The 14,807-nt window shown below is 43.1% G+C and overlaps 1 protein-coding gene across 8 annotated transcripts; it reads left to right on the forward strand.

Annotated features, from left to right (window-relative positions):
* Window positions 1-520: 520 nt before the first annotated feature.
* On the forward strand, window positions 521-12,427 carry stard10 (StAR-related lipid transfer (START) domain containing 10). Of its 8 annotated transcripts, none has more exons than XM_037268674.1 (8): window positions 521-707; window positions 750-919; window positions 1,041-1,240; window positions 5,706-5,853; window positions 5,941-6,044; window positions 8,514-8,631; window positions 8,749-8,801; window positions 11,085-12,427. In XM_037268674.1, the coding sequence occupies exons 3-8, from the start codon at window positions 1,082-1,084 to the stop codon at window positions 11,289-11,291; spliced, it is 789 nt and encodes a 262-aa protein (XP_037124569.1). In that variant the 5' UTR covers window positions 521-707; window positions 750-919; window positions 1,041-1,081; the 3' UTR covers window positions 11,292-12,427. The 8 variants fall into 8 exon arrangements, with proteins under 8 accessions (XP_037124569.1, XP_037124565.1, XP_037124566.1 ...); XM_037268670.1 differs by having other exon boundaries at window positions 1,078-1,240; XM_037268671.1 differs by having other exon boundaries at window positions 767-919; window positions 1,078-1,240.
* The last annotated feature ends 2,380 nt before the right edge of the window (window positions 12,428-14,807 follow it).

The raw sequence follows: 14,807 nt of genomic DNA on the forward strand, positions 1-14,807 counted from the left end.
ACGTCGTCACCCCAAAAAAATCTTCTCTCAACAAATATAGTGCAACAGTGTTTGATGTGTACATTCAGCCTTGGCCTCAGGTTTAATACTGACTGCCATTATTATTATTTTTTTTTTTTTTTACAGAAAACTGCGTTCATAAATGTTTCATTGCAACACAATGACTCGCACAGACATTCAAGATAGCCTTTATCATTAAAAGTAAAAAGTAATCAAAGTGTAACAGTGGAGGTCACCCAGTCTTTTGTCTTCTTTCTTCTTGGCATGTGGCAGTTTGTTTAGTATTTCGAAAAGCATAAAGAGGATTCTGTCCACTACAAAATGCAATCATTTTCGGAATAAGGTATAGCAAGCCATTAGATAACTCGGGGTATTTATTGTCTTGCATAAGCATGGGTGTCCCTAAAAACGCCTCAGTCAAGTGCAACGTCATCGGTGAGCGAGCAAATGGGTGAATCCCAGCTGCTACATTTACGAGGCGCCCTAAATGCATCACTCGGAGGCGTTCCCATTGAAGCCGTCTACTGCGTCGCCTGTCTGACGTGGATCAAGCCAAGCGCTGTCACCCTCCCTCCCTCCCTCCCACTCCCTCTTTCGTTTCACGCCGCATCCTCCCAATGATCACCGACTGCAGGGATGGAGAACTGGGACCAACCATCACAGGACCAGTGAAGAAGAAATAAAGCAGTGAAAGCCACAGTGCGTCGGTGAGTGTCAAGCGGAAACGTAACCATATGGTTGGTCTTCAGAACGGCTGTTTTTTTAGGACTGCTGCTCGAGCGAAACTTATTTGGAACAAACACAAGCTTCGACTGAACCGTTTCGGTGCTTTTCTCGACGCAGAACTCGACTGTCACCTGTGCGCGCGGCGGAGGCGGTGTCCACACCTCTATTTGACTACTTCATTGTACCTCCCCGAGTGAGCATGCGCACACATCACAAGACCGCGCTGCAGGTTTCTCGCTAAATTGAATTAAGCTGTTAACTTGTTCAAACACAAGAGGAGGGAGACTCCCTGCAACATTTCCTTTTTCTCGAAGCCCCGCTCGCGTCCCAACATCTTTTCCCCCGGGACAGAGACATGTCTGGACGAAACGTTACCATCCCGGACGACCAGGCGTTCGCCAGCTTCAAGTCGGAGTGTCTGAGTGAGGAAGGTTGGACTGTGACCTACAACAAGGGGGGCATCGCCGTGTGGAGCCAGGCGTTGGAGGAGGGCAAGAGTGTCCATAAAATTAAGGTGAGTACACGCAACATCATCCAAACGAGAATAGCGTGTATAATATGCAAATATGAAACCGCTGAGCAACATGACGCACGTCTGCAAACATTAGCTGCCCCAATGCGGCTATGAAACTCTATCTAACTTGCACAATATCAAAAGATGTTATGAAATTTACTACACGCTTCTATGAACATGCCTTGCTACTCCCTCGACTTCACTCATTTATTTATGAATGACCGCCAACTATCTTGCATGTATGCAGAGAAATGTACTTCTTCAACCGTGAAGTGACAGCAAATGGATTTTTTTTTTTTTTTTTACTCTTCCATCCCCCTTCCAACCGGTATGATTTTTGTCAGGGCTGATATCGATTATTGGAGATTAAGGAGGATGATAACAGATATTTTAAGAGAATATTCATTTGAAGTCAAAAGGAACATTTTGGCACCCATTATTTTCAAGAATACAAACCAAAACGTACATGCCAATTTAAATGCCAATGAGCATATGGTTATTAAACAGCAGCTTTTCACATTCACTTTTGATGTATTACTTTCACCTTCGCTTTTTAAACAAATGACATCATTATTTGCAAATTGGATCGAAAAGAGCAAAAACAAAAGTGCAGGCGGTTCCAAGGGTCAGCAGCACATTTGGTCAAGTTCAATGAAGATTTTAACAAATAAATAGCTATCTGAAGTTTTATGAAATAAATATAATTTAAATGTTAATCTTTTACACAAAAACTAAGTGCAACATCTCTTATAAAGTGACATGTTGACAGTGTCAATAAAGGAGGAAAATTACGTTTTGAAAGGTTAAGTGGACATAGCTGTCATAAATTTATGTTTGTTATTGTTGTGGTTGCCGTTTGCACAGTATACCAAAGTATCTCCAACACTCCACAATCTTTTAATCGTTGCCCATTGCTCCACTCCACATTTGATAGAAATTGCTTGCGTCGGAATTTGAATATTTGTCGTGGGAGGTAAGATGGCGGCTTTGTCAGAACTGTGATGTCACTTTAAACTAGAAAATGAATTGATGGACAATTAGATATAATTCAAACAAACGGGATTATAATTTAATTCGATATGGTGCATCCCAGTTTGCGAGAATGTGATGCAATGAGTTTTTATGTTATCAATATGAATGAACTGTCACTTAGGCATTCCTTTCAGGTATATTCCTCCAATAATGGTTTTTCTTAATGTATTTGAAAGTGGAATGATTCGATTCAATGCACTGTTGCACTCGTATTTTTTAAAATCAATTTCCTTATTCCAACCAGTTTTTGTTGCAGCCCTAATGAATATTAATGCAGTGGACCACAGCACCTGTGGATTCACCTAGTTTGCAGATTTAATTTTTCAACATATTTTCATTATTATTTTTTTAATTTTCTTCACATAATGCACATTATAAGTTTACCAGCATTTTTGGAAGAATTTTGGGGGTTTAGAATAAAAAAATCTGTGGATTTTCAATGGTCAAGGGTCATTTTAGTAGTTTGTTGTGGTCTCTATTATCTAATGTACATTTTTAACCTTGTACCGCCATTGCACATGACCTTTTTTTAAAATTGCAATGCGAATTTGCTTGTTGAAAACTTGTCTTGTCTTCAAATGTGCCTTTGCATGCTTTTATGGTAGACTGATTCTGAAAAACCTTTATGGCTTCCATTCAAGTTAAGCTCAGGATGCCATTTCTTGTGGGTATATCCGGGTCAGGGTTGTGTGATCCAGCCAACGGTTGTTTACTTTGCCGAATAAAGTGCGTCCGTGTGCTTTAGGGTGTTATCTTTGTGTGCAAGAACAGCAACAGCAGGCTTTTCCCAGTCCCCTCCCAGAATTTGCAATGTAGGCACCAGTCAGGACGGCATAGCATTCTCATTATCCAGCACGATTCCTCCAGGTACATCCTGGAGCTGTTCTAGTGAAGGTGTATCATGTTTGCAGCAGCTCCGTGTTTGTGTATGCACACAATAAGGTGCTATTTACTCATGCTTTCCCCCCCCCCCCCCCCCTTTTGACAGAACAGGCTCAGCAAACAAAGAAGTGTGCAAACGCCCACATATGGGCGGTGCTTCTATCCTATATTGGCGTGTTAATGTAAATGCTAGTGTAACGGAAGCATGCATTTTTCATGGTCACTTTATCGTCTGTTTGCTTTGCTCTCTGAGCTCTGACATCACACAGTTAGCGCAGTCACTGAACGTACAGCACTACGTTTACGTTACAGTACCTTTTATTCATCACGCAGCCTCGTCATGAACATCAGTTTTATAATCCAACACCAAATACACATAAGCCACTTTAACATAGAGAAACCAAAAAACAGCAACAATGTGAGGAGTCCGTTTTTTTGTTACACACGTAGATGGTTTTGTTTACATTTTGTAATTTGGCCAATGTGCCAAATAATTTCTGCTGCTTTTCTGCCATACGCACACAGGCGGAATCCTCCTTGATGACTCTTGAGGGGAGCCTCTGATCCACTCACAGGCTGAGATCTGTTTTTTTTCCCCCTGTTTTGTTGTTGCCCACAAATGTCTTACTAGCGCCAAATGAAGCTTGTGAAAAGCGCAGACACTTTGATGAGTCATGGTTTGCGTGGAGTGGTTATGCAAGGCAAGGGTCAAATATCATTTATTATCGTGAGTGGGCACTCCCCGACGGTGTCATGCGGGGCTGTCCAAATCCAGTCATCGAAGGCAAATAGAGGAGGGCAATATCTAAATTATGCAGGATAGTGGCTCTCGAGGACTAGATTAGGACTCCCCTGGTAGTGGTTCAATAGCCTGACTTGTGTGCTTGGACTCAGACTCAACTTGTATCATGGGGTCAGTTTCTACTCAGTAATGGGAAAGATTTAGATGTGAATGATCGTCTATATTTTCGACTCTGTCTGTCTGAGCACGGCTGGGACAGGTTCCATCTTCCGGCAACCCTTATTGGGATAAGTGGAATAGAAAATGGATGGTTGAGTGCATAGTGAGTAGGCTGGGCTTGAAGATCCACTGACAAACCCCAAAACACTCAGTACATTGGGTAACTATCATCGGTTTATCTCTCTTGAAGTCATCACCGTCTCCTTGCTTCATCTGGTGAGCTAACCAAATTAAAATGTAAACGAATTAAGCTACTTGCTGGGCTGTTTTTCTCCATTCTGACCAGAACATCTCTGACAGCTCAGCGTAACATTCTCTAAAGCTCCGCCCGTTTCAGTTGGATTGCAAATACTGACGTCCATTCTTTCCTCCTCGAGTCGTTTCAACTCAATGAACTTCGACTCTTGTCTCTCCTGGATTCAACCAACTAAATCGAAGGCCCAAACGCCCCTATGGTTTTACAACCACTTTAAATAAAAATAGTCACACAACACTTGAAAGTCGCTCAAGAAGTCAAAGATGAATTCTCGAGTGCATGTTTAGTTTTTCTTTGGCTTTTTGGTGTTTTTTTTTGTTTTGTTTATTTTTGTTTTTTTGTTATTCCAAATGATTAACCAGCATTACGGTGAGCCAGCAACACCCAAGATGTCAACCCACCTTACGAAAGCTCAGTTGAGTGAGCATCAAATGACTAAATCTTTTGAGGGCGGAGTTAAGGTGTGTTTAATTGACTATTGATTATCCATTGTCTTCCTCTTATCCGTGGTTGGGTCGCTGGGCCAACAAGAAGCCTAGACATCCCTTTCCCCACCCGCTTTGTCCATCTCTTCTGGGTGGATCTGAGACAGGTCCTCCTCATGTACTCCACTCAGTGGAATGTGCCTGGAACGTCCAAGAAGCATCCTCAAAAGATGCCTAAGCAGTCTCCTGCGGAGGAGCAGAAGCTCCACTCTCTAGAAACTAGAAAGTGACGATGAAAGAGAGCTGCCTTTTTCTTCTATTAATCCTCCATGGAGTACAAGAGCAGAATGTTCCCCAAGCCCCTCTGGTCTGATTTGTAATAAAGTGACTGGGGACCAAAAGGCACCGACAGTCAATGCTTTTCTTTCTCGTTCACTCTGTCTCACTAGTGTTTCAATGACCACTTTTTCTCCCGTTGGTACGGCTTTTGCACTCTATACGCGTCCTTGTCTGAAGTGCATCTTTGCTTTTGTTTTGTCTTCTTATTAACACAAAATCCCTCCGGAATTGTAACTGTGGTAACAGCGGCAATCTGCCCTCAGCTTGTTTCTATTTTAAACATCTGTTCTTTAGCTAACAGGTAGTCCCCGTTGGTTTTTAGGCATAACCACGCGTAACAATTTGAGAATACACAAATAGAATTATACAGTAACAATGTATTTAAGCCATACTTTAAAATGTAATATTATTGTGTACAGACTTTCAATCATTCTTAAAGACAGACATCCTACTAAGTTAACCAAATTTGGAATGCCCGCTTCGTTACTTGCTTCTGTACGTGATCGCTCACCACACACTTCCACATGAATGAATTGATTGCATGTTCCTTTTTCTCTCTTTCTGATGCAGTGTCGGATGGTCACGAAGGATGTGTCAGCTGAGACCATGTATGATGTTCTCCATGACATTGAGTACAGAAGAAAATGGGACACAAACGTCATCGAGACCTTTGATATTGGAAAGCTTACAGTCAATGCAGATGTTGGGTATTATTCATGTATGTTCCACTGATGAGCTATACGCACATGTCTAATGTAACCTACTCAAAATCACAACGGTTTTGTGCATCTGAATTTGACAACAGGGAAATGTCCAAATCCGCTCCGTAACCGAGATGTCGTCACGCTTCGCTCCTGGTTGCAAACGGGGAAAGACTACATCATCATGAACTACTCGGTTAAACATGCGGTAAGTTCACGCGCAGGCATATGGTCACGTTGGTTGCTGCAACTCAAAGGTGCGTGGAGATACCAATGTAGCCGAGTGAAACAAACGACGAGTGCGCGCTGGATGCGTCGGATCAAGGCGGTTCAGTTCAGCAAGCTTTTGAGCTGAATGTGTCGTGTGCATCTGTGCATGTTTTCGTGAATAACTCAAGCGTGTTTTATGCTCCTATTGCTTTTGAATTAGATTACTTGAAAAATGCCTGTAGCCAGGTTTTAAATGTCCAACAGTTTTCCCAACTCAAGGTAGTTATTTCATGCAAAAAAAGTTCAATTGCAAGTTTCAAGAAAGAGTTTTCTTATTTTTTACCGAGCCTGCAGATATGATTGTATTTTAAAATGTTGGGCTTTATTTATATCTCCAGGAACTCGGTTTTTGTATCACATGACCGGGGAAGTAGCCAGCTGGTGACGCTAATCTCCCGGTTTGTTCTATACAAACAACTGTATAATTTCCCGTGTATACTTTTTCTTGGACCCTCCCAGGCTTACTTACTAGGTCTCTCCATGTGCCCAGGTTTATATTTGCCTCCATTGTCATTCAGTCTTAGTCACTCATGAAATGTTTGCACAAGGATAAGAGCTCTCGCGTGATGATTAGCTGTTCACTTCCACCTCGCCTTCCGCATTCCTGCGTGGAAAAAAACAAAACAAAGAACAGAGTGTGTGCTTTATGTCCCGATGTCCCCTATGCTGCATAGAATTGCTAGACAATACTGTATATTTATTTATTCAATAGTCCCATTTGGGAAACTTCTAACCAGATTATGTGATTCTGTGCTTTAATTTCTGGAATTGATGTCAGCTAAGTACCCACTCAAGTGACAGCATTGCAACTCACATGTCGGTATTAAAATCACGGGTAGCTTGTTCAGTTTTTTGAGACCAAGCATTAGGTCAGGAGTTTTTTTTTTTTTTTTTTTTTTTCACGGTATGGTCTTCAGATATTATTGCAATATAATGAAGAAGGATGGATAACATTCTGTCACCAAATAACGTTTGTTTATTTTTGTATACACGAGTAGGCAAGGACACATGATAAGGTTTTGTCAACTTGAGGCACACACGCATTGCCAAGGTCAATAAATGGCAAACAGTTGCACCTGATCGTAGAAAGCATAAAAAGACAACGAAATCAAATGGAATGTAGAGCACTTGATCAATTTATGGAACCACACAAAAAAAAACCTTTCAATGACAAGCCATTTTAACTTTATACATTTTTAAACAGAATTTCCATCTGTTTTCATTGACTTGAGTCAGAAATGAATCCAGTATAACCACTAAAACACACTGCCTATGTTTAGTAATGTAAGTAAATAACTACAATTTAATCATCATGAAAAAATACAGATGAATGAAAAACTATTTTGGTATGCATATGCGTTAGTTAAGCATGCATATTCTACCCTAACATGAAAAAAGGCAAACCCGAAGACTTCATAAACTTGCTTACTAAATGACCTCTATTACTCATTATTGTTCCCCCAATCATTTACACAGCACGATTCATCGTAGTTACTCAAGTTGGATAATGGTTCGATGAATGAATCATCATATGACTAAGAAAGTTTTCAACGTGCCATATTGGCAAAGCACTTAACTGCTAGGCTGAATTTCATATTTTTCCGACGCAAACTTCACATGATCACGTGATGCGAATGGCAAGCTCTGACTTGCCATCAAACAGGAAACACCACAAATGGTCACTGATGGTAAACCATTCAGTGGTTTTAGATGCATCTGTGCTCGAATGTGACAAAGATGAGTAGCTTCATCTCTGCAGAAGCTTGACAATCACACTTTTTGGGTGGAATTGGGCACAAAACTGTTCATGGAATTATAATTTAGTATGAAAAAAAAAATTTGTTTCACTCAGATAATCTACCCGATTTACAATAGTTTTGTCTCTGTCTTGTTATCCTGTAATTTTGATTTTATTTCAAAAATAACAATGAAAACAATAATAATAATCACGTGGGAGGTGTTCCTGAAATGTCGTTATTTTACCTTTTGGTGATAAGCTTCCTGCAATGCTGCATCTGTTGTTGGAGCATTTGCAAATGGAGTATTTGAAGCTAGCAGGCGGTATCATGAAGTATCTTGAATTGGACTAAGCTCAAAAACTGTGAAGCAACATATAATTAAGTACAAGGGCAGGCACCAAAAATAGATAACGTAGAAGCCGGTTCTATTTTCTACAAATCAGATTTCTTCTTCAGGGCCTTTCCTATTCTAATTAGCACAGGCTATCAACTGGCGACTTTATCATACTGAATAATAAATGAAGATATTAAGTATAAGTAAAGGAGGCAGCGGTGGCAATCGTTTCATCAAACTTAGGAGCTGTGTTTTGCGTGGACAAAAAGTCAAAGCCATAAACTCCCTTGAAAACATTTCAACGGGAAATCGGTGTGTTTTTGTCTTTCTACAGAAATATCCGCCCAAAAAGGACATGGTCAGAGCCGTGTCCATACAGACTGGCTACATGGTGCAGAGCCAGGGGCCCAACCACTGTGTCCTCACATACATGGCACAGTTAGATCCACGGGGTAACTAAGTTATGACGCACTTTGAGCAAAATGCAGACAACACTTGAATGCATGTCATTCACATCAGCAGCGACCTGCATTGCTCACTCTTTCTTTTCTTCCCTTCTTCTCCCCCAGGTTCATTACCCAAGTGGGTTGTCAAAAAGTTTTCCCACTTCCTTGCACCGGGCGTAAGTCTTCTACAATTTAATAGAGATGCTAGAAAAATGTGTTTTATGGACAAGACTGTCAGGTTTAGTGGTTGTAGACGAGATCTCGCCTCCCCTCCCCTCAGCACCCCCCATTTTTAACAATGATACTGTGTATACCGTTTGGTGAGAGAATACATGGCAGATGGGTTGTTAGAAGCACACAACAGAGGCTGCGGGGCCAGCTCACTCTATACGCTGATGCTGTTGTGTTACCTCCGTGCCAGACAGCTACTTGGCTAAGCACTTTTGGTTTTCAAGTCCTCTGTTTACATGCAAGACAAGCTCATGCTGAGGTCACATTGTGGCATTATTGCCTGCATCAACCATCCATCCATCCATCCATCTTCTTCCGCTTATCCGGGGTCGGGTCGCGGGGGCAGCAGCTTCAGGAGGGACTCCCAGACTTCCCTCTCCCCAGCCACTTCATCTAGCTCATCCCGGGGGATCCCAAGGCGTTCCCAGGCCAGCCGAGAGACATAGTCTCTCCAGCGCGTCCTGGGTCGTCCCCGGGGTCTCCTACCGGTGGGACATGCCCGGAACACCTCCCCAGGGAGGCGTCCAGGAGGCATCCTGATGAGATGCCCGAGCCACCTCATCTGGCTCCTCTCAACGTGGAGGAGTAGCGACTCTACTCCGAGTCTCTCCCGGATGACCGAACTCCTCACCCTATCTCTAAGGGAGAGCCCGGACATCCTGCGGAGAAAACTCATTTCGGCCGCTTGTATCCGGGATCTCGTTCTTTCGGTCACGACCCATAGCTCGTGACCATAGGTGAGGGTAGGAGCGTAAATCGACCGGTAAATTGAGAGCTTTGCCTTTTGGCTCAGCTCTCTCTTTACCACGACGGACCGGTACAGAGTCCGCATTACTGCCGACGCTGCACCGATCCGCCTGTCGATCTCGCGCTCCATCCTCCCCTCACTCGTGAACAAGACCCCAAGATACTTAAACTCCTCCACTTGGGGCAGGATCTCATCCCCGATCCGGAGAGGGCATTCCACCCTTTTCCGATCGAGGACCATGGACTCGGATTTGGAGGTGCTGACCCTCATCCCGACCGCTTCACACTTGGCTGCGAACCGCTCCAGTGAGAGCTGGAGATCACGGCCTGAAGAAGCCAACAGCACCACGTCGTCTGCAAAAAGCAGAGACGCGATGCTGAGGTCCCCAAACCGGACACCCTCAACGCCTCGGCTGCGCCTAGAAATTCTGTCCATAAAAATTATGAACAGAATCGGTGACAAAGGGCAGCCTTGGCGGAGTCCAACCCTCACTGGGAACGAATCCGACTTACTGCCGGAAATGCGGACCACACTCTGGCATCGGTGATACAGGGACCGAACCGCCCTTATCAGTTGGCTCGGTACCCCGTACTCCCGAAGCACCCCCCACAGAACCTCCCGAGGGACACGGTCGAACGCCTTCTCCAAGTCCACAAAACACATGTGGACTGGTTGGGCGAACTCCCATGCACCCTCGAGGATCCTGTTGAGGGTGAAGAGCTGGTCCACTGTTCCACGGCCAGGACGAAAGCCACACTGTTCCTCCTGAATCCGAGGTTCGACCTCCCGACGGACCCTCCTCTCCAGCACCCCTGAATAGACCTTACCAGGGAGGCTGAGGAGTGTAATTCCCCTGTAATTGGAACACACCCTCCGGTCCCCCTTCTTAAAGAGGGGAACCACCACCCCAGTCTGCCAATCCAGAGGCACTGTCCCCGATGTCCACGCGATGCTGTAGAGACGTGCATCAACCAAACAAAATCAAACCAATATACGTGTTCTAGTATAAGCTCATCAAACTGTACTTTTACTACCAGCCAATAACATAAGCGAGGATTTATTAGATATATGTTGAAGATATGGTTGGAAAAGAAACTGAATTAAATGAAGAAGCTAATTCGGCGTTTGAATATTGGACGTCTCAATTGTAGTGGACATTTGTATTTCTTTTCATTTGACATTCTTCATAGATGGACGCATTTGATATACAAATGTTCAACCTGAGCTGCTCCATAGTGAACATAAACAGTGCATGTCAAGAGGAGTAGCTTTCTCTCTGTCGTATTTATTCCAATAGGTTAAGCACAAATTGAACTTCTTCATCGGTATTTTTTGTTGTTTTAGTGCTTGTATGATTTAATTTTTTTCAATTGATTAGACTCTGAGTAGCTTGTAAATATCATGAGTGAATTGTGGGCGGTCCACAAGCCCAGGATCAAATTAATTGTTCTTTGCTATGATTACATTTTTACCTTCATAGGCAATGAAGTCGATCAACAAAGCGTGTTTGAAGTATTCCGATTGGAAGCAGAGGCACAACCCTGGATTCAAGCCCTGGCTGTACCCTGAACAGACTACATTACCCAGCATCCCGCTTTCCGAGCTTAGCATTCAGCATGCCGAGAGCCTGGAAAATATTGACGAGAGCTCCCTGTCTGAGACCCACGATAGAGATGACGGCTACTAATTCGTGCACACGCAAGTTAGACCTGGGTCATGTATTCATGCGCACGCATCCATCAATGCAGGGATACATGCACGCCAGATACACAATGACACATATGCTATGTAGATTCATTCATACACACGCGCACCCTACTAGTATATCTACTCATGCTCACTGCACATTTTGTGGGAGCATTCAGATGCAAATGGCCATTTCACAAAGTCAGCTCCATGTTTTCCTACATAATGCATGCACGCATATTTTGCCAATGTCAGAAGCATTCACAGCTGCACACACACACTTGCTGCGATGGGCCGCAAGTATTTTTTTTACAACTTAGTAATATCCGTCAAATGTCTGTAAATGCGATTTGCCTTGAAATGTTTTCAAATTCGATTGGTATGGAAAAGCATTTTTTCGGTAAATTTACTATTTAGATGTTTTTACGGTAGCCTCTGTCGTATTGAAACCTGAGCAAAAATAAAAAGGATGTATTTCCAATAGCAATTTGCAAAAATACAGTTCATACATAGTTAAATATGCTTACAAAAAAGACGTACCCATTTTGTTTTCCTTTTTGTCTTTCTGTCATTAGTTGTACTTATATTTTGTAAGCACACAAGAAATATGCAGGTGTACTACAGGAGGCAGCTGAAGCTCACGACGAAACTCAAACAACATCTTTTCTATACTTGCGAGGGTTCCGTTTGATATAGCGTCTTAAATCCTAATCTAAACTCAAATCTCTAATCTATGAACTGTAAAAGCAATGAGCAGTCTCCTGGACTGATAGGTGATGCTGATGTGGAAGTGCCTTATACCTGCAATCTTTCAAATGGCCAGCAGAGGGAGACTCCACAGGTTTCAAAACTTTACAGTTGAGAGGACTCAAAATCCCAACTTGGTTTAAATGATAGTCGATAAAGCAATGACTGAATAGCATTGCCCTGATGCGGTCATGTTCATGCTCAACTACACAAAATCTGTAAAGAGCAGCCAAAATGTCCCACCAGAAATGGCCTCACAATGATAGAAACGTATGTAACAATGCAGCTGTAATACACATTTTCTTTCTCTTCCGCTCCTCAAGATGATGTATGAATGTATGTCTACAAATTTAATACAGAACCCTACAGTGGTTTTCAAACTTCACTTGACATTTGAGTCGTTTTTATGTCTGTGTGTTCGCGTCATGTGGTTGTATGTGTTTTGTGTGCCTCCATCAGCCCATATGTTAATGTGCTTTTACGTTCTTTCAGGGAAACTTGCATGCAAAAAAAAAAAAAATCCTTAGTGTCCAGCACGACATGCAAATCACTGACTGAATGCATGAGGCTGCACGTGAGGCTGTGCCCACTGGCCTAGATTTAAATTTAGGAGTCCCTCAATAGGTTGCCGAGATAACCCTGCTGTGATCAAAACCTGTGGTGGAGAGATGGCACTTTCATGTCACGGAGAAACTTGCTTGTCAGGGTAAAAATGCTTTCAATGCCTTTTTTCCACATCACCCTACCCTTTTCGCAACGCCTGCATATATGAGCCACTTAATAAAGTATGAATGAGGTGTGTACAGCTCTACTGAAGTGCTCTCTTTGTCTTCCTGCAGCTGTCTCTGTGTCCTCTGTTTAAATGAGACCCCAACATTGTGTGTGTGCGCGCGTGTATGTGCTTGTGTTACAAGTGCAAGGATGTGGCTCAATGGCATCATCATGTTGTGTTCCATTTACCTCCACAGTAGGAAACAGGGCCGAAGCGTGACAATCAGAATCCCTCTGTGGGTGTGTGTTAGCGTGTGTGTTTGTGTGTCTGTATGTGTCATACTGCCACCCCTGCAGTATTTCAGCCCACCAAGGATGCTGGATGGGTGATGACTAATCAATCTCCTTGATCTACCCTATCTACACTAGCTGCTTTCCTCACATCTTTCTGCCATATTCTTTGCTTTCTACTTCCCTCCAATCTTGTGTCTTTGGTTCTCCGCTCTTGAGCTAATTTTTACCCTCCATTAATTCCCACCCTTTTTTGAATAGATAGTCTCTAGTCGCCACTAAAGTGTCACTCGGTGCTTTACCTCATGTTGCTTTCATTTCATTCAAAGAAGTACTGCAATAATTTCCAAAGGTGATTTCTCTCTAGATTGTATGTTTATCATACACAAGTATTACATCATAAAGGACGTCCCCCGAGCGAGCATCCACCTTTCACGTGTTAAATTAAACAAGTAAATGAATCATGAGTTTCGTTCGTATTGCTTATTTTATAAATTGGTCTGCGAGTGAGCCATTCTATATTTCTGCAGAACAGAGTGGCTGAGGGTAGCTGAAGATTCAGATCCACTTTCAAGCAACTAAACTCTATTGTGGAGATCCAGTCATGTAGAAACACCAAGACCGTCCACGGGTGCATTGCCTTTGCTATCAAGCTAAGGGCAAAAAATAAGCAGAGCTGCATTGACATGCTTGATAGACAGATGAGCCTTCTGCGACGTGGCATACGTATATCCCTGGTTGCTAGGTTATATTGTCAAGCCGGTGGGATGTATTCAATTTGTGTGCATGTGCCAAATAGACACAGTGTCGTGTATGAAGTGCTGCCTCCATTCGCGAAAATGCTTTGCGATCTTCATAAACGTACAACGTACTATTGTGGGGAAAAATATCTAGTCAGTCAGTAGCCATTAACACAACGACTTGGCCCCTTATGCATGTTTGTGTTGTTTTTAACTTTTTTCTAATGAGCATTTCTGTTGCCGTGATTGGTCAGAAGAAAGGTTTGGTGGGCTGCACAAGTTGCTACATTGTCCAATCAGCTTAAAATATTCTATTCAATCGCCCCTCCTTTCCCGGGTGGATCATAGTGGAGCAGTCCGGATCAATAAACTATGAAGACCTCCATTGAGCGATTTGCATATCACTTGTCTGGTTACACCAAAGCAGGATTGGGCGCTGTTTGCTTTTTATCCATCCATTCACTATCTGAAGCATTTTTCCTCACGTGGCTGGTGGGCGCGCTGTAGCCTATCCCAGCCCTTTTCAGGCCGTTGGTGCACCCTGAACTGGGAGCCAGCCAATCGCAAGGCGTACATGTACATCTAAATTCAGTCCCAGCTTTGTGGTACACAGATGGTGTCCTTCCTTGGATACTAACCTCTGAAGTCAGGTTCCAAAACTGCCAATTTTACCAGCAGCTAGCGTGAAAAGGCCTTTGTTGAAAGTCACATTTCTGCCTTCGGACGTTACATCGGTAGAACAGTAGAATATCCGTAGGTACACTCTCTGCGCCCATCCCATTTTGGTTGCATTTTATGCAGAAGTTCAACGCACGCTCGCCCTACAGAAGGAAGATGTCGTCATACGTAACTTGTGCATGGCTGGGGCCTCACGTCCTCTATTATGGCCTGCAACCAAGTGTGTGCGCAAGCCTCCTTTTTTTCCCCCTTTGTTTTTGTCACCTTTGTGAGCTCCTCTGCGAGTTTTTGTCCGCTTCTGAGTGGAGGACAGCAACACAATTGGAGCAAAACTCTCCTGCTTTTTTTAT

This window comes from Syngnathus acus, chromosome 13 (genome assembly GCF_901709675.1).
Source record: "Syngnathus acus chromosome 13, fSynAcu1.2, whole genome shotgun sequence".
NCBI lineage: Eukaryota > Metazoa > Chordata > Actinopteri > Syngnathiformes > Syngnathidae > Syngnathus > Syngnathus acus.

What these genes read in the sequence shown, in the direction of transcription:
- stard10 (XM_037268674.1), top strand. Translation starts at nt 1,082, where the DNA reads ATGTCTGGACGAAACGTTACCATCCCGGACGACCAGGCGTTCGCCAGC. An exon ending in AGAGTGTCCATAAAATTAAG is followed by an intron (nt 1,241 to 5,705) that starts GTGAGTACACGC and finishes TTTCTGATGCAG; the next exon opens with TGTCGGATGGTCACGAAGGA. An exon ending in CCCACTTCCTTGCACCGGGC is followed by an intron (nt 8,802 to 11,084) that starts GTAAGTCTTCTA and finishes TTACCTTCATAG; the next exon opens with GCAATGAAGTCGATCAACAA.